The 24463-nt window shown below is 37.6% G+C and overlaps 1 protein-coding gene across 1 annotated transcript in view; it reads right to left on the minus strand.

The window, feature by feature from the left end:
- Window positions 1-534: 534 nt before the first annotated feature.
- The window catches only part of LOC123664631 (cleavage and polyadenylation specificity factor subunit 1), a 62964-nt gene continuing 39035 nt past the window's right edge, over window positions 535-24463 (minus strand). The window contains exons 12-25 of the mRNA XM_045599149.1: window positions 22478-22669; window positions 21707-21889; window positions 20899-21028; window positions 20228-20406; window positions 18510-18724; window positions 18031-18177; window positions 17545-17617; window positions 15633-15785; window positions 15202-15396; window positions 11326-11440; window positions 10286-10390; window positions 9666-9795; window positions 8768-8876; window positions 535-663 (exon numbers count right to left, since the gene is read on the minus strand). Coding sequence (XP_045455105.1) covers window positions 583-663; window positions 8768-8876; window positions 9666-9795; window positions 10286-10390; window positions 11326-11440; window positions 15202-15396; window positions 15633-15785; window positions 17545-17617; window positions 18031-18177; window positions 18510-18724; window positions 20228-20406; window positions 20899-21028; window positions 21707-21889; window positions 22478-22669 — 2007 coding nt within the window. The 3' untranslated portion in view covers window positions 535-582. The remainder of the gene's footprint in view (window positions 664-8767; window positions 8877-9665; window positions 9796-10285; window positions 10391-11325; window positions 11441-15201; window positions 15397-15632; window positions 15786-17544; window positions 17618-18030; window positions 18178-18509; window positions 18725-20227; window positions 20407-20898; window positions 21029-21706; window positions 21890-22477; window positions 22670-24463) is intronic.

A 24463-nucleotide genomic window follows, 5' to 3' on the forward strand; every position in this document is an offset into this window, starting at 1 on the left:
GTAGGCTGGATGAGGATTGCGGCAATCCGGGATGTCTGGCGCGAACTTGGAGATAATTTATGTCCAGCAGTGGACTGCAATAGGCTGAACTGACTGACTGAAGTAAAACTATTAGACCGCTACCACCGCCATCGGTCAGCTTTTAAAGTTCCAAGGTGGTAGTGGAACTGTGTTATCTCTTAGTCGCCTCTTACGACACCCGCGGAAAGAGAGGGGTGGCTATATTCTTTACAATACAACAACAACAAACAAATACCATTAATATATTATTTTATTTGCGTTCAATATTATTCAGTGTTATTTTATTATTACATTTCTGTTACAGGTTGTACAGTTGCTTAAGTGAAGTGTTACATGTAGCCGCCTGAAAGCGGTCTTTCAGTCGCGGGTTCGATTCCCCTCCGTATTGATATTTATATTGGTGCAAATATTTATTTCTGCCGATTTGAATAAAGTTTAAAATAAATAAGGGAATTCTTTATTTTTATTTTTTATAATAAATATATTGAGGTAAATAAAACGACTCAAATGTATTTTATCAATACTTTAACTTATAATATATACAAAGTGATCTGGTTATAACTAGAAGTGAGCCGTCAGTCTGTCTATATCGTAGAGATCTCCGAGAATTTCTTCCACTTTCGTACCTATTTTCTTTGCGATCTGAAACAAAACAATCATTTTTAACATTGGGTTTCAGTTTAATAATTAGGGCGGGGGGTGTGTAATTAATGTAATTGTAATGTACCCACACATAGTGACACGAAATAAAACCCTCCTTGTGATATTTCGTGATGTTTTATCCAATACTTCTCAGTATTGGATAATCGTGTATTTTCGCACGATTTCTAAACTAACAAACACACAACGCCGCCGCGTTGGCATCGGATAGTATAGAAGCAACACAATTCGAAAAAAAAATATGTTGAATTTTATATATATTTTCTAATTATTGTTTTTTTTTTAATTTTGTTGATTGCTTTTTATTAAGTACATAAATGTATTTAGAAAATTTAATATTTTATAAAATAACAAATACCGTAAAATAAAATAAATCAAACAAAATAATAATAATAATTCAAACTATTAAGTCAAATAAAAAAACATGTTGTTTCGTTGTATTGTTTGTTGCTTGTATTTATTGCATTGTTGTTTGTTGAAATGAAGAAAATGAAAGATTTGAGAGAATAGATTGCTGTATTACAAAATTACATTATTATGCAAACACTTCGTACGACGAGAAGAAGTATGGGAAAGAGGGTTCAAATGTCAAATCACTGTCTTATATACCTAACGTTCTGTCACATCACTGATTGTCTATTGCACTCACAGTTTATAAACACTTCACACCGATGACCGATAAATTAAAGTGCGGACCACACGATGTGAACCAAGAGTTGCAACGCAAGATGTGAGACGTTCCTTAACATACTCCCCCCGTTGAAGAATCAATATTCTTCAACTTTGTGTCTTGATCGTTGAGTAAGGGGGGGTGGCGAACCAGAGGGCGGCGATAACAGCCTGTAGTGGGCCGAACGCGAGAGCTCCCGTCTGGCCCCGGATATAGTCTGGCTACTGGCATCCAGTACACCAATATAAAGGCGGCAGTGAGTCTTCGCTGAGGAGCACCAAGTCTCCAACCTTAAGCTTAGTCTTGTCTTCATTTTGTTGTATGATTTGCTTGAGACGTGCGTAGCGTTTTAATTGTGGCTCCCTTTCACTCTCCAAGGCGCGAGCCGGCAGCTCATTTAGTAGTCTTCTGATTAAGAAGTGCCCTGGGGAAAGGAAAGGAAATCGTCAAGGGAACATGGATAATGGGCGCAAGGGACGACTATTCAAAATAGCCTCCACTCGTGCAAACAAAGTTAAAATTGCCTTAAAAGTTAAAATTTCTTCAAAGTTAAATGAAAATTCCCGTGACTCGTTTATGTATTATATATATGTTTGTTTGTGTGATGCATTGTTGATATGATGTTTTGCCGGTCACACCGGCCTCCCATATGTCGCCGAAGTGAGGAGCGTAAGACAGAATGAATTTTAAATTTTGATGTCTTGCTGAGCTGTAAATTCAGTTAACGCGATGTTTTGTATATCGGTGAATTTACTGAGCTCTCTTGCCGCTCCTACAAAATTGCGTTTGCTATTGGAATAGATGTCCGCTGGCCTACCGCGGCGCGAAACAAATCTATGCAAAATCATGATGAAGGCATCTTTAGATAGGTCATCTACATAAAAATCCTTTTGTATAATAATTTTGATAAAACTATCGTCGCATTCATCTCCTAACTGGCCTAGACATCGCGTACTTAAATAGCTGGCACTTGCGGTACCGCAAGTGACAGTATTAGTGGAATTGCTTTGAATGTTAGGGACTCATCTTCTCTCCATAAATCGACCGTAACTAACTCGAATTAATATGGAGAAAAGAGAATCCTGAATGTTGTGTTATCCAACCATTAGCAAACATTGATTGAAAAACCAGAAGAAGAGAAAGCGGAACTATCAAATATGACCCTAAGCTTAGTAGATTAATTAAATGTTTTAAAGACAGCATGATTACAAAAATAAGAAGGATCTGGTAAAGCAACTGTAGATTCCGACGGATGGCCTAAATTTTGATATTCTCTCATGAAATGTATGTATTGAGATTTTAATGAAGTATATTTTTTGAAACGTTTTTCTAAATTGAATAATCGCCTTTTTGCTAAGTTATATGTTTCACCTAGACAATCAGGTGAATTGCGTAATGGAAGTCTGACACTAGACCTGCCAGAAGGAAGCCGTGAAGTGTGAGACCGAAAGTGGTTCTCACAGGCTAATTCCTTTTCGCTTTGAATTGTTTTTTGGTGAAGCTTTTCTAGCTTCCTAAATTTTGTTATTAAATTGTTAATTTTGTTTTTATTTGGGAGGTTATCATTGATAACTGAATGATTGCAAATTACTTGTTTAGCTTGATATGAAATAGGACCACCAATCAACCAACCGAAACTGGAATATTGTAATGTAGGCTTGTTTGCACCTAAAGAAATACGTTCGTTTTTCAAAAGTTGCCAGAAAAGATCGGCTCCTATTAGTATATCAATAGGAGCTGGCTGATTGAAATTGGGGTCAGCTAAATGCAAGTGCGATGGTATGTTTAATTGTTGTATATTTATAGGTGCCTTAGGCAGACTCCCAATCAGCCTATCAAGCACAAGACAATTTAATTTAGTCTTATAATTATTATAAATGGATTTTAATTGGATCACACAGCTTTCTTTTGTTTGTTTATCTGAGTGACCGATACCAATAACATTTGTAGAAATTGGATTTGAATTAATTGCAAGTTTCTGTTGAAGAGATTTTGTAATGAAGGATGACTGACTGCCTGAATCCAACAAGGCCCGTACCTTAAGAGGCTCTTTAGTGATTGGATTCAAAATGTATACTTGGGCAGTAGTCAATAAAACTTTATTTGAATTTTTGTTTGCAAAATTTGTTATAGTTTCAGAGACCTCACTAGAGGCACTGTTGACCTTTGGCGTGTCAAGTGGATGTAATAAAGTATTATGTTGTTTCTTGCATATCTTGCATGGCCCTAATCGACATTCGACTAAAGGGTGACCCTGCCTTAAACAATTAATACATAATTTGTACTTGGAAATATCGTTTAATTTATCCTCTCTGGATTTAGATATGAATATTTGGCAATCATAAATCCTATGATTTTGATTGCAGACAATACACCTAGACAAAGTGCTATTGTCCTTTTGATTTGTAGCAATAAATGAATTTGAAATTAGTCGATCACGCTTGATGTGATGATTGTGATGATTATAATGATTATGATGATAATTGACAGGCCTTGAATGTTGCATTTTACTATTGCTATTTGTTGAAATGTTATTATGAAAACTAGAACCTTGATCATTCTTATTGTGACGCGTACATTCAAGAATATAAGCCCTATCAATCAAAAATTTATTGAATTCGGTTAAACTAGGGATTTCACCTAAACTATTGCGTTGCTCTTCCCATTTAACAAGTGTTTGCGTATCGAGTTTAGATGAAACCAAATGTATAATTAACGTGTCCCAGTGATCAGTAGGCTGACCTAGGTTAGCTAAAGCACGTAAATTTTTTGAAACATGATCGACTAAAGAGCGTAATGAAGTGTCCGATTCGCGGTTTATTTTTTCAATATTGAATAATGATTTAATGTGATAATTTACAAGTAATCTTTTGTTATTGTAACGTTCATAAAGTAATTGATAAGCGCTATTATAGTTGGCTGCGGAAACCTCAATGTTTGAAATTACCCGAGCTGCATCGCCTTCCAAATAAGAAATTAAATAATGAAACTTTTGAATTAATGAAATGCGGCTATTGTTGTGAACTAAATTATTAAAAGTATCTCGAAATTCTAACCAACGGAAGAACGAACCATCAAACTTTGCAATTTGTATTTGCGGCAAGGTTATACAATTTTCATTATTATGATCGCGACCACATTGAGCATCCTGGAATAAGGACTCACGGCGTCTCTTATCCTGTTCTAAATTCTTTAATTCATTTTGTTCTTCAATGATATTTTTTGCCATCGCGGTACATAATATGAAATCCTGCTCAATGCGTTCACGCTCATCGAGCTCTTCGTCTAAATTGTCAGCATTTATCAGTTCAATTTGAGTTTGCAGCTCATCGTATTTAGCGGACAGATTCTCAAAGCGACTGAGCTTCAGTGAAAGCTCAGCGACTTCGATACCCGTCAGTTGAGATTGCCTTGTAATCTTGTCTAAATAGTTTTTGAATTTAGTAATTTGTCCTTTTATAGAACTGCGCTTTACAATTAAAACCTTTATCCCGGATTCTTTGTTCATAGTTGATACTGAAGGTTCGGACATTGTGAAAAATATAGATAGAAAATATTTTTTGTAATTATTGAAAATAGGAAACTGTATGAACTAGAATAATACTAAAATTATTTGTATATGAATATGAATAATACTAAAGTTATTTGAATATGAACTGGATTAATACTAAAGTTGTTTGAATATGAACTGGATTAATACTAAAGTTGTTTGAATATGAACTGGATGAATACTAAAGTTATTTGAATTTGAATATGAATATGAACTAGAATAATATAAACTACTATTGAATTTAAGTTAATTAATTACAAGACACCTCAAAAAGAAAGAAAATAAAATGAAATGATGCAAATGTCTTAGCTGAAGCTCCTCAATCGACGACACATAGAAGACCGGCGCGAAGCGGCAAGACAAGATGGCAGAAGCCCCAACCACGTTGGTGCGCTTCATGTACCGCAACGCTGAAATAGTCGGCCAAATCGTCTAAGCATCGCACAATAAATAGGATTGAGGCTCAAGGCCTTTAGAATTGAATTAATTTTGAAATGAATTGAATTAATTTTTGAAATGAATTGAATTATGTTGTTAAGTTAATGTTGTATCAAGTAAGGGAATTTAGAAAAAGTTAAATGTAATTAAATTGAATTAAGTATTGAATAAACATTTGTATTATCGTAGTTGTATAAAAAATTTGATGCTGTTGACTCGAAATCTAATATAATAAAATATTAAGTTTAATTTGTATTAAGTAATGGAATTTAGAAAAAGTTAAATGTAATTAAATTGAATGAAGTATTGAATAAACATTTGTATTAATGTATGGAAAACATTTGTATTAGTGTATGGAAAACATTTGTATTAGGTGTGACACCTTGAAGTAAAGAAATAAAAATCTGAAGCGGTTAAACTAGTAATATAAAACATTAAATTTAATTTATTAAGTAAATTTAGAATAAAAATAATATGCAAGTAAATTGAAAACTACTGTTATAAAATATTAAATTTAATGTCTTAATGAAATAAATTTGGAATAAGAAGTTATTGTGAAATATTAATTGTAATGCATTGATGAAAGAAATTTAGAGGTTAAGTTGAAAAACATTATTGTAAATTTGTATTAAATGAAGAAATTCGAACAAGAAAATTGAATATAAGAACACGTGTTTGTTTATTGTAGTATGGCAATTAAGAAATTAAACCAAAAATCATTGTAAATTTGCAATAGCGGAATGCTAATTTTGAAATATAAATGGAAATAGTAGAAATGGAAATATAAATTTAAGAGATTAGGATGGATTAGGATTTAGGATTGGTAATCATGATTATTAAAAATAGGATTGATTAGGATTGGGAATCATGGGTTTGGATGAATATAGGGCACTTATCTTATCATGCTGCGAGGTGCATCACTGCTCGGCAGAAGACGTCGGCCATGTGTTCCTTGGATCTTGTTTTGAAGTCCCTGTTCGGGCGCCAAATGTTTCGTTGTATTGTTTGTTGCTTGTATTTATTGCATTGTTGTTTGTTGAAATGAAGAAAATGAAAGATTTGAGAGAATAGATTGCTGTATTACAAAATTACATTATTATGCAAACACTTCGTACGACGAGAAGAAGTATGGGAAAGAGGGTTCAAATGTCAAATCACTGTCTTATATACCTAACGTTCTGTCACATCACTGATTGTCTATTGCACTCACAGTTTATAAACACTTCACACCGATGACCGATAAATTAAAGTGCGGACCACACGATGTGAACCAAGAGTTGCAACGCAAGATGTGAGACGTTCCTTAACACATGTCTTTATTTATTTTTGTCGACAGTATAAAATTACATAAATAATTTAAAAAAAGTTTACTAGTAATATTTTAGTTTTACAAGCGTCATATTATACAGTCGTGTGACTGATATTACGTCACTTCCGTTATATATTTTTCTTACGGTTTTAGTATCACATTTTTTTTAGTTTCGTCGCCCAGCCAAATGTCAAGCCTGCCGTAAAGAACTTCGTTCCAAAACAAACAAACAAAGTAACTTCCTTATTTTATTTTAAATATGTAAAAGCAAGGAGATACTATAATATAAGTACGTTATACTGCCCAATATTTAATTTCACCGAAATCTCTTCAATCTTCAACAAACAAACAGACAAAACAATTTTCGTATATATAATATCAGACAATGACAATAATTGCAGATAATCGCTGAACACACTTTATTTTGTTAGACGTTTGCAGTGAAAGGTAATGTTTACTTAATAACCCAGACTGTAGTTTGAAACTGTTGACGTAAATGTACCCTCATTAGTTAATTTCTCTATTTACGTGTTTCTGTTGTTTGTAACACTGATTTTGCTTTCATTGTGTATTCTTTTTTATTGGCGTTTACTTCTTAACAATCGATTTTCATATAAGGTTCCCGGTATGTGAAAAATATGAGTAAAATATACTGAACGAATGACCTCGTTACGTTTTTGTAACGCCATCTATCGGAAGCCAATAGGATTCCAGTAGATGGCGTTACGATGTTTTCTAATAATATATAAAATTAATAATATATTATCGAAAATAATATATTATAGAAAACTGATTGTGATTATTATTATTGAGATTATTACTTGATTCGTTTATTTACCATTTTACATTGTATTAATCTTTTTCTTAGACTAGTAAGCCTTTTTGTGCCTATTTAGACAGTCGATCTGAAGGAGTAAACCAGTCCAGTCGTGCGTCAGAGCTGACACACAGTTTTTTTCGTTTCATCGAAATAAGAACATACATAAAATGATTTATTTATATTTATGATGTTATTTATACATTTATGGATTATTAGTTACACAACTTCTGGGTTTGAATGAACTGACAGTTCTATCGCATCAGCTAAACAAGGTGATAATAAATTTAATTATTCAATCAAAATCAAATGTATCTTTATTCAAATAGACTTCAAAAGTACCTTCAAATCGACATTTTAGAAATTAAAATTTAAATTATTTTAAAAGTTAAACTACCACCGGTTCGGAATGTAGATTCTGCAGAAAAGTACTGGCAAGAAAATCCACAGTTACTCTTTAAACAAAAAACATATAAACTGTGTCTTTGTACAAATTGGGATCTAGCATGAAGTACAAGCATCACCTAAGTCCGCACACACGATTAAAGAGTAAGAAATCTGAGTTAGTTATTGTTATGATCAGTCAATCATTCACTAACTCAGCAATTCAATCACTCAATCACTCACTAAGCCAGTTAATAACTCTTTCGTTTTTTCAGTTAGACATTCGGTTAGTCACTGACTTATTTACTCATTAACCCAGTCACTCACATCCTCAGTCACTAATTCAACCAGTCATTGACTCACTCATCAAGTAATTAACACATTCACCGTCCATTTACTCATTCATGCACTCAACTTATGAGTCACTTATTCACTCATACTTCCTGAGTCAAACATTAATTCACACAGCTTATCAGTTATTCATTTACTCAGCTAGGCAATGATTGACTCATTCTAAACATTTTTGAATATCATATCAAAAATTGATCGCTCCAGCGGGGATCGAACCCTCGTCTCCGACTGACCGTGTCGGCGCTCTGGCCAATTAAGCTATGGAACGATGTACCCGCTAGATCGAAACTTTTGATATGATGATTTTTATATACTTTACAGAGACCCGTAACTATTCAAAGTTTCATATTACAATGAAAATCTTTGACAGGAGACGACACCATGCTATTTTTAATATGTACGATTTTGTTTTTAATATGTATGACTCATACTGCCTTATGCACTTACACAGTAAGGCACGTAATCACTCACCCACTCAACCAATAAGTCACTCACTCACTCGCTGACTCACTCACTCAGTCACTCACTCACTCAGTCACTCACTCACTCACTCAGCCAGATACTCACGTCGGCCTGGTCGGCTCGCGGCATGCAGGTGTAGAGCGCGACGAGGTCTCCGTCCAGTATCCCTCGCGCCGCGCCACCACCCGCGAGACGTCGAGCGCTCTTGTATGTACTGAGGGCATCACAATTAAATAACATTTAATGTTCTTCGAATATGAATACTGCTGTGTGGCTACGGCACTAAATAATTTAGCCATCCCCTCTCTTCCCGTGGGTGTCGTAAGAGGCGAATAAGGGATAACAAGGTTCCACAACCACCTTGGAACTTAAGAAGCCGACCGATGGCGGGATAACCTTCCAACTGCTGGCTTTGTAATACACATAAAATACACAGACCGAAGACGGGCAATAGCATCTTCGGTGCGACAAAGCCAGCCCTGCGGTCAGCAACCCGCCTGCCCAGCGTGGTGACTATGGGCAAAACACATGACTTCACGTTATTTTTGGCGTAAACTTGTGGAGGCCCATGTCCAGCAGTGGACTGTATAGGCTGTAATGATGAATATGAATACACACGACCGCTACTGACTTCATGACTAGCCCGTTGGCGCAGTTTGTAGTGACCCTGCTTTCTGCTCCGAGGGTTGTGGGTTCGATTCCCACCCCGAGTCTGGGTGTAATATAAATGTTTATTTATATATTTATATACGTATTATTTATAAGTATGTTTATCGAAAAAAAATATATATGTAGCTATATACCAGTCGGCTGTTACCTATAACACATGCATTAAGTTGCTTACTTTAGGAACAGACGACCGTGTGTGTATTGTGTAAATATTTATTTATTTTATTATTTATTTATTTACTGCGGTACGGTACAGGAGTAAATATCCTACTACTCCTGTCCTTGTCGAATGGGGACCAAATTGTATTAAAAAAAATAAAAATAAAAATCTCACCGGTAGGCGCGTGGGTTGAGTCCAGCCACGTGGCAGCAGTAGTTGTTCATCACGTTCTGTAACATCAGAAGGCGTCTGTACACCTTTTCCGACACCGGCACCACGTACCCCAGAGCGCCGTCCAGCGTCGCTATACAACATACAACAATATCTTAGTAACTGTTGTGAGTGTACCGTGTGAGGTGTGTGAATGTGTGAGTGTCTGAGTAGGTGAATGAGTGCGTAAGTGTGTGAGTGTGTGAGTGAGAGCGCGAGTTTGTGAGTGAGTAGGTGAGTGCGTTTGGGAATGCATTGTAAAGGATGGGTGTTATTAAACTCTAAATACATGAGATATTACAACTTACATACTATGACAATCATAATAGTTATATATATATGTATCTCTAAACTACAGCATGAGTGAGTGCGTTAGTAAGTTTGTGAGTGAGTGAGTAATTGAATGAGTGAATGAGTCAGTGAGTGAGTGTCACTACACTACAGCATGAGTGTGAGCGTTAGTGAGTAAGTGAGTGAGTGAATGAGTCAGTGATTGAGTGAGTCAGTGATTAAGTGAGTCAGTGAGTGAGTGCGTCAGTGAGTGAGTGAGTCAGTGACTCAATGAGTGAGTGAGTGCGGCTCACTGTAGACGGTGCAGTGGCGGGTGGAGCAGTCGCGCGCTGCGATGCGGAACATGGCGTGCACTTGCTGGCCCACGTGGTAGTCGCACTTGCGGAGCAGGCGCTGGCCTGCGCGAGACACGGGGCATGAGGCCTTGTACACTTGTTTACTGACATTCTCTATGACATTGATACATATGATGAAAGTCCAGTCAAAGTTATATATGAAAACGACACGTTATCGCGACAAGTATATCGCACAACGTGTATTGCAACATCAAATAAACGCATGACCAGATTCATCACAGACAGAGATCATTCAGATAAACAGAAAAATTAGTTTTTTTTTTTTTTTTTGAATATCATATCAAAAATTGACCGCTCCAGCGGGGTTCGAACCCGCGCCTCCGACATACCGTGTCGGCGCTCTAGCCAATTAAGCTATGGAACGATGCACCCGCTCGAGCGAAACTTTCGATATGATAATTTTTAATTTCGGTTTAAGCGAACCGTGGCGCCGTCTATAGTGAGCTCTTTACAGAAACCCGTAACTATTCAAAGTTTCATATTACAATGAAAATCTTTGACAGGAGACGACACCGTGCTATTTTTAATATCCAAGATTTTATTTTTGTGTTACCCACATTAGGAATTCTAAACATTTTTTTTTTTTTTTTGAATATCATATCAAAAATTGACCGCTCCACGCCGCCACGCCCACCGGCGCCACGGTTCGCTTAAACCGAAATTAAAAATTATCATATCGAAAGTTTCGCTCGAGCGGGTGCATCGTTCCATAGCTTAATTGGCTAGAGCGCCGACACGGTATGTCGGAGGCACGGGTTCGAACCCCGCTGGAGCGGTCAATTTTTGATATGATATTCAAAAAAAAAAAAAAAAAAAAATGTTTAGAATTCCTAATGTGGGTAACACAAAAATAAAATCTTAGATAATAGAAAAATTAGTTTTTACAATTGCCACATAGTCCTTTTATTCATCACAATCGACTTCTAATAAATGTCTAAAAATCCCGTATTCTTATGGTGTTCTAATAAAACAATCACCTCCATAGCTCTCACGCGCCTGTGGCTGGTACATGAAGAGTGCGAAGTTACCTTCCGCCTCGCTCACCAGAAAACCCAGGCTTGTATTGTCGACCATAAACTGCATGTCGTATATCTGTTGGATGAAACAATGATATTAAGGGCCAAAGTTTATCTTAATAATAAGTACTGATAGACTATCAGAAACTTTAAACCCTAGTGACCCATCTTACCTCCTGCGGATAAAAGGTAAGAGAAAGAGACAAATTTGTAACTGATAGGTTATCAGACACTTCATCCAGCAAAAGACAGAAATGTGCTTACGAGTTGTTTTATCTCACCTAAAAATAGTACATTTTTGTTTCACAGGTTACAAGTAACATAACTGACTGATAAAGTGGAGTTCGATGAGAATATAAGAAGCTTTAAACAGTAACTACAGGCTTTACGCAATGAAATTGTCCCAAGAACCAATATTTGTAGATATTTTTGTTATAATACTATTCATAACCGTGTTTCCGCGCAAACGAAAAAAAAAAGAATTCAATTACAGTGACAAGTAATACAACGTAAGTATTAGACGAAATAATAGTCAAATAAATTAATACACGTTATTAGATATAACTCAAAATGTAACTTATCAGATCGCAATTAAGAGCCATTTCACAATTTTTCGCTCTGCAAGTTTAGGCAAATTTGGTCGCATCGCGCGAGTCATACGAGCCGCGCGATCTTTGTGCTACTTTTTACAGTGTTGCAACCAAATAACCATCTTGATATTTTTCTAATGTATAATAAAAATTAATAACTATGATATAAAATGATTTTTACATAATTAATTTGTTAAAAATTACAAGTATGTTATATAACAACAGTCAATAAATTTAAAATTAAAATAAAAAATCAATTTCTTGAAACAATTTTTTTTTAAATTGATTTAGTTTTTTGAGTTTACGAATGAATCTAACATTTACGATATGAATAAAATAGCATTTTATTATGCCCCAGCAAATCTGAGTGTGAATGTGAGTTGCATAGTTTTGGATGCAAGTAGACCATCAAATTTTGCCGGCTTTAATTTTTTTATAAACTTAATGCCACCGACAAACATATTTATTAACAAATAACAAGACAAACAGATTTGTATTGATAATGTGAAAAAAAAATTAAATTATACATTTGTTCGCAGAAATTATCATTGTATTATTTAACAGTAATTTTCGCTTTTTTTTTTAATTATTATGAAAGTATCTATAACAACAGTCGCTTGGCGCGTCTGAGCGAAAGAGACAGCTGCGCAGAATTTGGCGTGGATCTTACCTCTAACAGCGCTGGCGCTCGACTGATTTACTGGGTTTGATGCGTGGTATTATACAGGATTACTTGTGAAACACCAGCATCCTCGTAGGACAAGACAGCTATCATCATAAGTAACAACATTTGTTCTACGACTTTTGATAATTTGTTAGATTTTACTTTCATACAAAAAAAAATATTAATTTAATTTTCCGTTTGAATGTTATAAACTCTAAGCGCATCCCAAAGATTAGGTAAACAGTTACCACTTGCGGGTATGAATGTGAGGGGGAAGGAAAGGTCGGAGCAGCGCTAGCGCCCTTGAACTTGAACTATTTAGCTAGCCGCGGCAGTCGGCGTCGCGAGTCTAATATCGAATACACGGAAATGGTGAGGATGCTGGCAAGGTGTGATGACAATGCGTCAGAAGCCTGTCGGCAATATGCAGCTAGATATCCAAACTTGCCTAAACCGAGCCGTGAGACAATGTTACCGGTCGATGGATTGGACGTGAGGGACCTCGTGCATGGCCCTCAAGGTCACCGGACATTACACCAATGGACTTTTATTTATGGGGACACATTAAAACGCGTGATCGCGAAATTACGAGCCGTGACATGCTCATTGACAAAATAATTTGTACGATCAATCAAATTAAAGCTAAGTAAGTGTGTAAGTTTAAGTGTGGTCTGTGTCTTGGTTGTGATGGTGACTATTTTGAACGCTATGTGCGCGTTAGGCACCGACATGCAAGAGACTTTAACTTCAGAGGTAATAGGTATTTAGTTTGTAAATATTATTTTATTGTTAATTATTGTTTATTTTATAATTATTGTAAATATGCTGATTCCACTTTTTAAATACGCCTGCATTAAACAATGAATAGTGACTAATACCTAGCTACCAATATTTTATATTAAATTGGTTTAATTAAACTTTAGTAAACGCTAAAGAATAATAATTAGCTACGTTAATAATTTTCACATGTTTTGGATGTTTAGGATTCAGATAGCTAATCTACATACACATTCACTTAAGTCACTGCGACATACATACTGTGATACTGCCTACAAACCCACCAAGCAATTTATATTAAATTTATTAACTACAATTATCGGGCAGAGAAAGTGTTAATAAGTGTTATAAAATAATAATAAATGAAACATAGACTTACAAATGTCAGGACAGTACAATAAAAGCTTAAAAAATCATTTTCAATTAATGTATTGAGTTATGTCAAAAGTCGTAGAACAAATGTTGTTGTACATAATGTTAGCTATCTTGTCCTGCGAGGACGCTGGTGTTTTACAAGTAATCTGTATACTATCTTTTTATTTTTAATACAAAAGGTTTTAAAAATAATTAAATATATTAATTATTATTTTTTTTATGTTCCTAAATGATGTAAGCTTACTTTGGTATAGATAATTCCTTAAAATTTCTTTGTTTTCTAAGAAAAAAATATCGCTTTTAAAATTGTATTTATTTGGAAAATATTTGTAACTTTAAAATTTTATTACGGATTAACGGAGGTACAAATGGAAAAATATCTACATTATGTATCAACAAAAACATATTCCACATATTACCATATTTTTTTATACAGTTTTAAGGCAAAAGTTATTGAAAAATAGAACTTGAGAGTATACATTTCGACCGTTTACCCAGGGAGGCTGCTGATGAAAAGGTTAATAATTTTGTACATACAATATAAATCAAAATTCTGATTCATTATTTTACTACAACAAAGATGCTCTACTATATTTCAAAAATATAAATTACATTACTGCAAACAATACTGAGATTAACGACGTCAATATATTACAATTTCGCGGATTGTTACCGATGTTTTGTGAAATGGCACTTAAATTTATGTTAATAAATAATTTTTAATTCTTAATTTTATCTATATCTACACAAATAAATAAAATTGGAGTGTCTGTTTGTAATATTAAAATAACCGCTTTTTACTCAATACATATGGATGTAAAAAATAATAATTACATTATGGATGGATACATATGGATGTATAAATAATAATTACATAAATAATAATAACATTTTTTATAATTTTTGTGTCTGTCTGTCTGTCGATTTATTCTGGCTAATCTCTGAAACGGCTGGATCGATTTTGACGGGACTTTCACCGGCAGATAGTTGATGTAATAAGGAGTAACTTAGGCTACTTTTATTTTAGATTTTATTTTTATTTTATAACTTTGCAAACTAAACAATAACTATTTTGTTAAATTCTATGCGGACAAAGTCGCATGCACAGCTAGTTAATTAATATATTAATGGGACCACTTGACACACCAAATTTTGATTAAAAAACATCAAAATCGGCCCATCCACTCAAAAGTTCCGAGATAACATAGATAAAAAGTAAAATACAATCGAATTGAAAACCTCATCCTTTTTGAAAGTCGGTTAACAAAGTGTTAAAATGTGAATTTAATGTAAATTTCATCAAACATAGAAAGCCAATTACAAACCGCTGCAACAAAAATATAAAAAATATATACGACAATTAGTAAAACACTGTTTAAAAGTGATTTTTTATATAATGATAAGGGATCAGTATTGATTGATGAACAATACCTGTGCGGTTCTAAAGTCCCTCGAAACTAAAGACAGCGTTCTATGTTGATCTTGATATCTTAACAGAGATATTGATTTGTAGACATCCGCTACTAATATTAGATTTTTAACCGCCAACATCCGATGCACGTATATCTGCGTGTCAATAAAAGCCACGCCCACCAGATCGTTGTCCTTCAGTTGCCATATGTAAATCTAAAAAAAAACGTGTATGCTTTAGACTACAAGACTGAAGTAAAACTTCTTTATCTCCATCTAACTTATATCTCCCTCTCAACTTTCGTTCGTGTCGCCCGATCGCACTTTTCGTAACGCTCTCGTCACGCATTCACCAGGTTACTCCTCAAGTCAAACGTGCGTAATGAAGTTATTAAAAATATTCTCCTTGACGTAGATATCCTAAAATCTATTCTTAGTGATGGTCTAATTACCTTCTGTCCCACAGCTGAGATGAGGAAACCCAACACCTGGGTCAGTGCAGTGACGGGACCCTTCTGTTCCTTGGCGTAGATCTCCTTGAAACGGTTCTTGGTGAGAGGCTGGCCGGGCTCGGGCACCACGTCGATTATATCGTAGATTATTATCTGAAACAAATCATACTACACGTTGTTTCTAATGTTTACACGAATTCCACTCATTATAATGAAACAATTTTATCGAATTTTATCGCGGTTATACATAAAGCCGTGGTTGCTGTGAAATATCCGAAACGTTGGGCATCTAAATAAACCTAATAAGCCGCGTTAACATCCGAAAAAGTTGTTTCATACTACATGTGTATTTGTATCATCTGTATTTTAAACATCACTCATCATCACATCAGACTATATAGAAGTCCACTGCTGGACATAGACCTCCGCAAGCTTACGCCAAAAATGGCGTGAACTCGTGTGTGTTGCCCATAGTCACCACGCTTGGCAGGCGGGTTGGTGACCGCAGGGCTGGCTTTGTCGCACCGATGGATCGATTTTGAAGCGGTTTCCTTGAAGTAAAACTTCTTTACTCATGCTTAACTTGGGGAGCAAGCTGGTGAATGCGCGACGAGTTCGTTTCGAAAAGTGTCATAGGACGAGGCGAACGGAAGTTGAGAGGGAGATATAAGTTAGTGAAGATAGAAAGAGAGAGAGTTACGTTTTGTAAGTTTTACTTTAGCCGTATGTTCTAAAGCACATTCGTTTTTTTGCGTGAAAGCGGGTTTCCTTGCGGGCGTTCTTAGTTTGGTAAAAATCGATCCAATAGTTTGAAGAATATTGGCTCTTATCCATTTTTTCCTAAATGTTTAATGTATTTTAATAGTCGCTGTGTGTAATTCTGATCCAAGTACCAGTGACATTAGCATATTAAATATTTGACGACGCTGGAATGACCGAAAACTATCCACCAAAGACTTAATAAGAGAAGACATTATATTATCGTCATGTATTTCTTTACGATTAAATCAAGCTTAAATGGTAATTTTAACAGTAAAATTTTGTCCCTTGTTGCTACTAAAGTCCTAATATTAATATGCATTTGAAACAAACTACGCTTCAGTCTGTACTATCCCACTGCTGGGCATAGGCCCCTTTCCCTATGTAGGAAAAGAACGGTCAGAGCTTAATCCACCACGCTGCTCCATTGTGCGTTGGAGGATATTGTATTCTCTAATATGAGTAACGATCGCTATCAGGTGTACATGATAATAACCAGGACCGACGTCTTAACGTGCTCTCCGAGGCACGGTGGGGAGACCCACAAGGACTAACAACCAGACCGGAAATAAATCTATACTAATATTATAAAGAGGTAAAGTTTATAACTTTGTTTGTATGTAGGGGGTAATCTTCGCAAATACTGATCCGATCATGAAAATTCTTTTACTAACAGAAAGCTACACTATTCAGGAGTGACATAGGCTATATTTTATTGTAATTGAACAAAAAATTCAGTAAATAAGAAAAAGATTAAAATATTATATCAAAACGGTAAATAAACTAGCGCCATCAATCGCTATTAGAAAACAATTTATTAGTCTTTCGACGTTATTAATTTAGTCTTATTTTAGTCTATCGACGACGTTTTCTCGATTTTTGATAAATGTCGTTGGAGCAACATATTGTTTATTTAAGTGCTATAAATTTGTTCTTTAAAGTATGTTATTTGGTTCTGTAATTTCAAATAATAAATACACGGGAGCAACATATTATTTATTTAAGTGCTATAGAATTTGTTATTTAAAGTATGTTAAAATTAGCGCCCAACGAAGTGGGCACGGGTCGGCTAGTATTTGTATAAACACAAATATACGAACCAAACATGAAGCCAACTAGGCGAGTGATTTAACAAAAGAATAATGTAACATACCCTCCCTCTGGACGTGATATCTTCCCCGTAGTTGTAATTTGTACCAATCGCAATGTAGCCTCGAAGACCTGACCTGTTTACGAAAATATTATTTCAATGACATTCTTATAACCAGATAATGGAATTTGCATTTTTTTATATCGAGTTAATTCCTTTTATCAATATCTTCCTTTTTGATAAATTTTTAAACAAAATCTAAAACCTAAATTAATACATTCAGATGAAACTGCAGGTCAAACTTGTAATGTACTGTACTATTCTGTAACTGACCAATCGATTCTCTTATGGAAAGAGGCTAAAATCAAATCCTCACATATATTGTGTAAAGTATATGTGTGTAGTGTCTTAAATAGGGACGTATTCACTACGAAACATCGAATACATAGCAAGTATTCCAAAATAATTTCTGAAACATCTAGCTTATTATATTATATACTAGCTACTATATTAACTATTATTTATTTAATCATCTGGTCTAACAATCACCTAGTCCCCTCGTAAGACAAAGAAACGTTCTTCAAGCAGGTGACGTGTTCCCAGTCATCGAACTCGATACGTGTGTTGGGGATCACCTCCCAGGACACAGGCGAGAACAGCATCACGGCGAACTTTTCCATCATCGGATATGGAAACCTGGAATGGACAAATTTTAATTGTATTTTTATGAAAAGCTATTTTAAATTGTTAAGGTCAAAATAATGAACTGGTTGAGAAAATAAAGCTGCATCAAATGGATATTTTAGATTGGAATAGAATTGGAATTTTGCAAATTAATTACAGAGTTGTAATTACCACAAGCCATCTTGTACTTATTATTATTAAACTAATAGTGAGAAATGATACGGCATAAGATGTCAGAAGATAGTATACTTTTAACGCCCGTCCCTCACAGCACCAGTCACCCCCACTCCTCTCCCTCACTCACCGCACCCCCCCCCCCACTCACCGCACCCCCCCCCACTCACCGGTCGCCCTTGTTCTCGTCGGCGCGCTCCTTGTCCTCCCCGTTGAACCGGTAGTAGGAGGTGGTGGGCGCGCTGACGGAGGTGACGAGGCAGTGCGTCCTGCTCTCGGCGTGGTACGTGACGGCGTGCGGCGTCTCGCGCAGCGGCACCTTGCGGACCGCCCACGCCGCCTCGTACGACAGGTGCGTCGGCAGCACCGAGATGCGGAGCGAGTTCTGTAAGGGACATTAGCTTGGTTACAACCCTCCTATATTCAAAAAATTATGCACACCAACATCATCATCATCATCATTTCAGCCTATCGCAGTCCATAGGCCTCCCCAAGTTCGCGCCAAACATCCGCCAACATCAGTCGATACCGGCAATCTTACGTAGATCGTCGGTCCAACGGGCCGGAGGACGTCCCACACTGCGTTTGCCACGCGGTCTCCACTCTAGGACCCGTCTACTCCAACGGTCATCGGTCCTACGACACAGATGACCAGCCCACTGCCACTTCAACTTGCTAATTCTGTGGGCTACGACAGTTACTTTCGTTCTCTCGCGGATAGTCTCATTTCTAATCCAATCTTTGAGAGAGACCCCAAGGATAGCCCGTTCCATTGCACGTTGAGCGACCCTAAATTGTGGACCAGTCCCTTCGTCAGTGTCCACGTCTCGGCTGCGTATGTTAACACAGGCAGGACACATTGCTCGAAAACTTTTGTCTTCAAGCATTGCGGAATCTTCAAAGTGAAGACTCGACGAAGCCTGCCAAACGCCGCCCACCCCAACCGAATCCTCCTGTCGTTCTCCTCCTCGAAGTTGTTGCGGCCTAGTTGGATAGTATGGCCTAGGTAAATATAATCCTGAACAACTTCGAGAAGGGTACCATCAACCGATACCGGTCTCGGTATGACTTGGTTGTTAAACATAACTTTCGTTTTGTCCAAGTTCATACAGAGACCGACACGCTGGGAGGGCTCATTTAGGCCGGCCAGCATTCGGCCTAACTCATCCAACGTCTCCGCAAAGATGACAATATCGTGCCAGCAATAAAGTGCCTGCGACCCAGTGACACACCGTCTTCGATGCACACAAAAAACGTTTAATCTCGAATGTTCAGTTAGAAATTATCGTACGACTAATAGAAGCCAGGAAGGATCTTTACACCTACAAGACATATGAGGCAATAAGTGATTATAATCAGACTCAAATATTTGTCATAATGATAAACATGTGTAGGCAAATAAATAAAACGGGTAAATTTTCAACAAAAGCATCCGTGAAAAGGTTTTATTTTAATGACCAAATATGGGCATAAAAGAAGAGCCCAAGTTGCCGCTATATACACGAATTTAGCAGAAGCTTTCAATAGGATTTTATACCACATAATCTTTCTGCACAAGTTGCATGCTCTAGGTCAAAGCAAGGACCTTTTTAAACGGTTAAGCTTATATAGCATATATAGCAACTAGGAGAAAAATTGGTTCAGTAGTTTCGGAGTTACAACCGATAGCAGCACCACCTACCGGTTCCAATTGAAATAAAAACTACCCTGTTTTCCAAGTTGGACCAAATTACAAATTCTTACAAAATTTGATAAAAATTAGTGCAGTAGTTTCGGAGTTACAACCGATAGCAGCGCCACCTACTGGGTTCATTGACTATTAAGCGGTACGAAGTTCGCTGGGTCAGCGAGTACACAAATAAAATTGTACAGATCATATAATCCTCACCTTAGCATTAAAATACAAAAATCCCTGAGGGCAATTAGTGTTATTGAAGGAAGCGAAGGACGCAACTGGTCCTTCGTCTGGGCATAAGGGATGCAACCTCAACTCCCCCCTAGCCCCTAGTAGCAGCATATACGGATTGTGGCCACAGATGAACACACCGTTGTAGCCTCCGACGTTACCTGTGGATACAATTTTATAGTAAAAATTGGGTGTTGGACATTTTAATTAGTAATCCCTTTTATACTCTAAACATAAGGATATAATAATATATATAAGGATTAATATACAGGGATTCACTTCAGCCCGTAACATCCACAGCTGAGCACATGCCTCTTACGTATTAAAATCAAAAATAATTTTATTCAAATAGGCATCAAAAGTACTTTCATACATCATTTTACAAATTAAAATTTTAAGAGTGATTATTATTTCTCAAATCACTATCATTGGAGATTCTGCAGAGGAGAATAGGTGAGAAACTCCGCAGTTACTCTTTTGAAATCAATAAATAAACTGTGCTTTTCTGTATGTATTTTTATACCACTATAGTGGGAAAACTAAAACTATTACGGTCCGTTACTTCACAAAAGCCCCGCCTACCGTACACACCACATGAACACAACATTGCTTCAGAGGAGTATTATTAACATGTTTAAATTAGTGAAACTTACCAAAATATCTCATCTGCTTTATATCCGGAACATCAGGCGCTCGAGGTGGTGTTCCACGGTAGCCGAAGGGAAACGGAACCGACATTCTCGAGAAACGTAGCTTGAGGTTACCTCGAGGGTATTTGTAGGCCTGTGGGTAATAATAACTCTTAAGTTACAACTAATATCTCGTTGCTATATTCATAAAACGGTTCGTTTTACTTAAGAAACATTAAAATTCGAAGACGACATGTTCTAAATTTAACTGTTCGTAGGCTAAACGAAACGTTTTCTGAAAATAGTAACTTAGGCTTAAATGAATAGTACTTAATGTGTTAGTGTTCCTTTTCGGGTCTGTTGGAAGAGATGTCATGCAAAGATAAACACACCTTAATATATTTGCTTCAATGACTTAAATTTGTGAAATTTTGGTTTGTATGAAAAAGATTTACATAAAAATAAAGAATACCTAGGAGTATCTATAAAAAGGTTACGAAGTGTTAACCTATCCTAGCGACCAATAAAATGAGGCTCTCACGACCGATAAACCAACTTGAATAGAGTATGGCCTGGGCGTGAACTAGCCAATTTAGTTAGATCAGTTTATATATAGCAAGCGTACGGCCCGCCAGATGATGAACGATTACCGTAGCCTATAGACGCCTGCACACCAGAAGCATCGCCAGTTGCCGATTCTACCCAGGGTCGGGTACCCTGTCTAAAAGCTCTGGCCACCTTACTCACCACAGGAACGGTCCAGATTTAGAGCAGGATATTTCCTGCTGTAACTTACCTCAGTATTAAGGTTACTAACAGAAACGCCACTCACCTGGTAAATCATGAGTTGGTCATCACACCGCAAAAGTAATAGCGGTCTTGTTCCTCGGTATCCGAGCCCCACCACTAAAATTTCTTGAAGCTTGTCCACATTATTGCTATGGCCTGAGTTGAGTTCCTCTTCATCAGTCATTTCTGTCATGATTGGAACGGATTCCAAGCTGTCCGCTAGTATCTGCAATGTTTATTCGATTGTTAAAACTGGTCCCTTATTAAAAATGGTTTCGGTGAGAAATTAGGCTTATATATCTCGGGCAGCGAGTACAGCTCCAGGTTGCCGCCCTCCCGCCCACGACCAGCCAGTAGCGGTCGTCAACCAACCCGCCCCAGTGGCCGCACTCACCCGCTCGCCGGCGCACACGTCCCGCACCAGGAAGGCCAGGCGCATCTCGGGCAGCGAGTACAGCTCCAGGTTGCCGCCCTCCCGCACCACGAACAGCCAGTAGCGGTCGTCAACCAACCCGCCCCAGGGGCCGCACTCACCCGCTCGCCGGCGCACACGTCCCGCACCAGGAAGGCCAGGCGCATCTCGGGCAGCGAGTACAGCTCCAGGTTGCCGCCCTCCCGCACCACGAACAGCCAGTAGCGGTCGTCAACCAACCCGCCCCAGGGGCCGCACTCACCCGCTCGCCGGCGCACACGTCCCGCACCAGGAAGGCCAGGCGCATCTCGGGCAGCGAGTACAGCTCCAGGTTGCCGCCCTCCCGCACCACGAACAGCCAGTAGCGGTCGTCAACCAACCCGCCCCAGGGGCCGCACTCACCCGCTCGCCGGCGCACACGTCCCGCACCAGGAAGGCCAGGCGCATCTCGGGCAGCGAGTACAGCTCCAGGTTGCCGCCCTCCCGCACCACGAACAGCCAGTAGCTGGGCTTGCGCTCCGCCAGCGCGCCGCGCCACCAGCGGGACGCGCGCCGCGGCACCGCGCCCGCCGTCGCCTGCTCCGCTAGCAGCATCTGGGGGGTCGCCAGAAGATTACTTTGAGTAAGGCGTTTGGGAGAAGGGGGGATCTAAACTGGCACTTTAGAAAGCTAGACAAAGTAGCATGTATCATAGTTTAAGGTTAGCTATCACTCATCACCTGTTCTGATAGCATCGTCTAGGGAGGGGGGTACCAGACTGTCACTAGGGTATGGGGAGTCGAATTGAGCAGGAGCTCGTAAATTTTGTATTGGCCACACAGGTGTTTGCCGTGGTCTGGGTGTTTGTGCAGTCCTTGTGGGTCTCCCCACCGTGCCTCGGAGCGCGTTAAGCCGTCAGTCCCGGTTGTTATCATAATACACCTGATAGCGATCGTTACTCCTAGTATGGAATATATCCGCCAACCCGCATTAGAGCAGCGTAGTGGATTAACCTCTAATCCTTCTCCTACATGGGGAAAGAGGCCTTGGGGAAAGAGGACGGTGCTACTTGTACTCCTCCTTTAGAATCACTTCCATCTGGACCTGTTACTAGGTCCAAGAAAAAATTGCTACCGGCGCATCCACTAAGATAGAATTAGATCTTTCAACTTTATTAAAATTCATAAAACCATACGATGGTTCCAGGGAAACCTTAAACTCGTTTCTGGTAAACTGTAGTAACGCCTATGACCTAGCCACAGAACCCCAAAAAGATATATTATTTAAATATATACTTTGCCAATTACAAGATAAAGCCCAAGTAGCTTGTTCGATTAAAGAATTTTTAAATTGGCCACAACTCAAAGAATTCTTAAAAACACAATTCAGCGAGCGGAAACATTAGGCTCATTTATTGAAAGACCTTCAAAAGTGCAAACAGCACTCAAATGAATCTGTTAGCCAGTACACGTTGAGGGTTGAAACTTGTTTATCGCAACTCCTTACCGAAATATCAATTAGTCACGGTCACAAAAGTAGAGAAATGATAGGGAGAACAGCAGCCATGGAAGAAATGGCACTTCATCACTTTTAAATGGGATTAATACCACGTATCTCAAACATAATCCGGTGCAAATCCCCAAAAACTCTTAATGAGACTGTCAACATAGCAATTTCAGAGGAAAAAATTCAACAACTACTTTACCAAAAATTCTTAGTCTGATGTGAGATTAGAAAAACCAAGAATTATTAAGTCCAATTTTAATCAAAATTCGAATATTGGATAAAATTTTATAAAATGTAATATTAATTATAGGCTGTATGTTAGCTGTTCCTTGCCTGCTTACTTTTATTAAATGTTGTAACGCCAGATGGCGCCATTTTCTAAGAAACTGTCACTCTATAGAATTTTTACTGTGCATTGTGTGAAGTTGCGAATAAAGGTTAAATTAAATTCAAACTAAAGAAATCTTGTTTATTAACCAAATCTCAATAGGTTATGGGCCCTGGTCCACGTTAATTAACATTTGGTGATAAACAAAGAGCAGGGAAAACAGAAAAGTTCAAAGTGATTTTCGACAGTAAAACCACGTGCTATCTATCTACCCGAAAATGGAGTTTGTAAAGACAAACCTAGAAAAATTTGATGGAACGAATTTTAAGCAGTGGAAATTCCAAATTAAATGTGCCCTGCGTGCCAAGGGGTTAGATATCAACACGCCAAAACCAGATGGAAATGCGATTCAATGGAATAAAGATGATGGCATGGCGATGTTTGTAATAACGTCTGCTATGGATTTCAATCAAATAGCACTCATCGAAAATTGCGAATCAGCGCTAGAGGTGATGACTAAGCTTGAGTCAATTTATGAAAAAAAATCTGAGATGACTAAAATGATGATACATGAG

Source organism: Melitaea cinxia, chromosome 22 (genome assembly GCF_905220565.1).
Source record: "Melitaea cinxia chromosome 22, ilMelCinx1.1, whole genome shotgun sequence".
Taxonomy (NCBI): Eukaryota; Metazoa; Arthropoda; class Insecta; order Lepidoptera; family Nymphalidae; genus Melitaea; species Melitaea cinxia.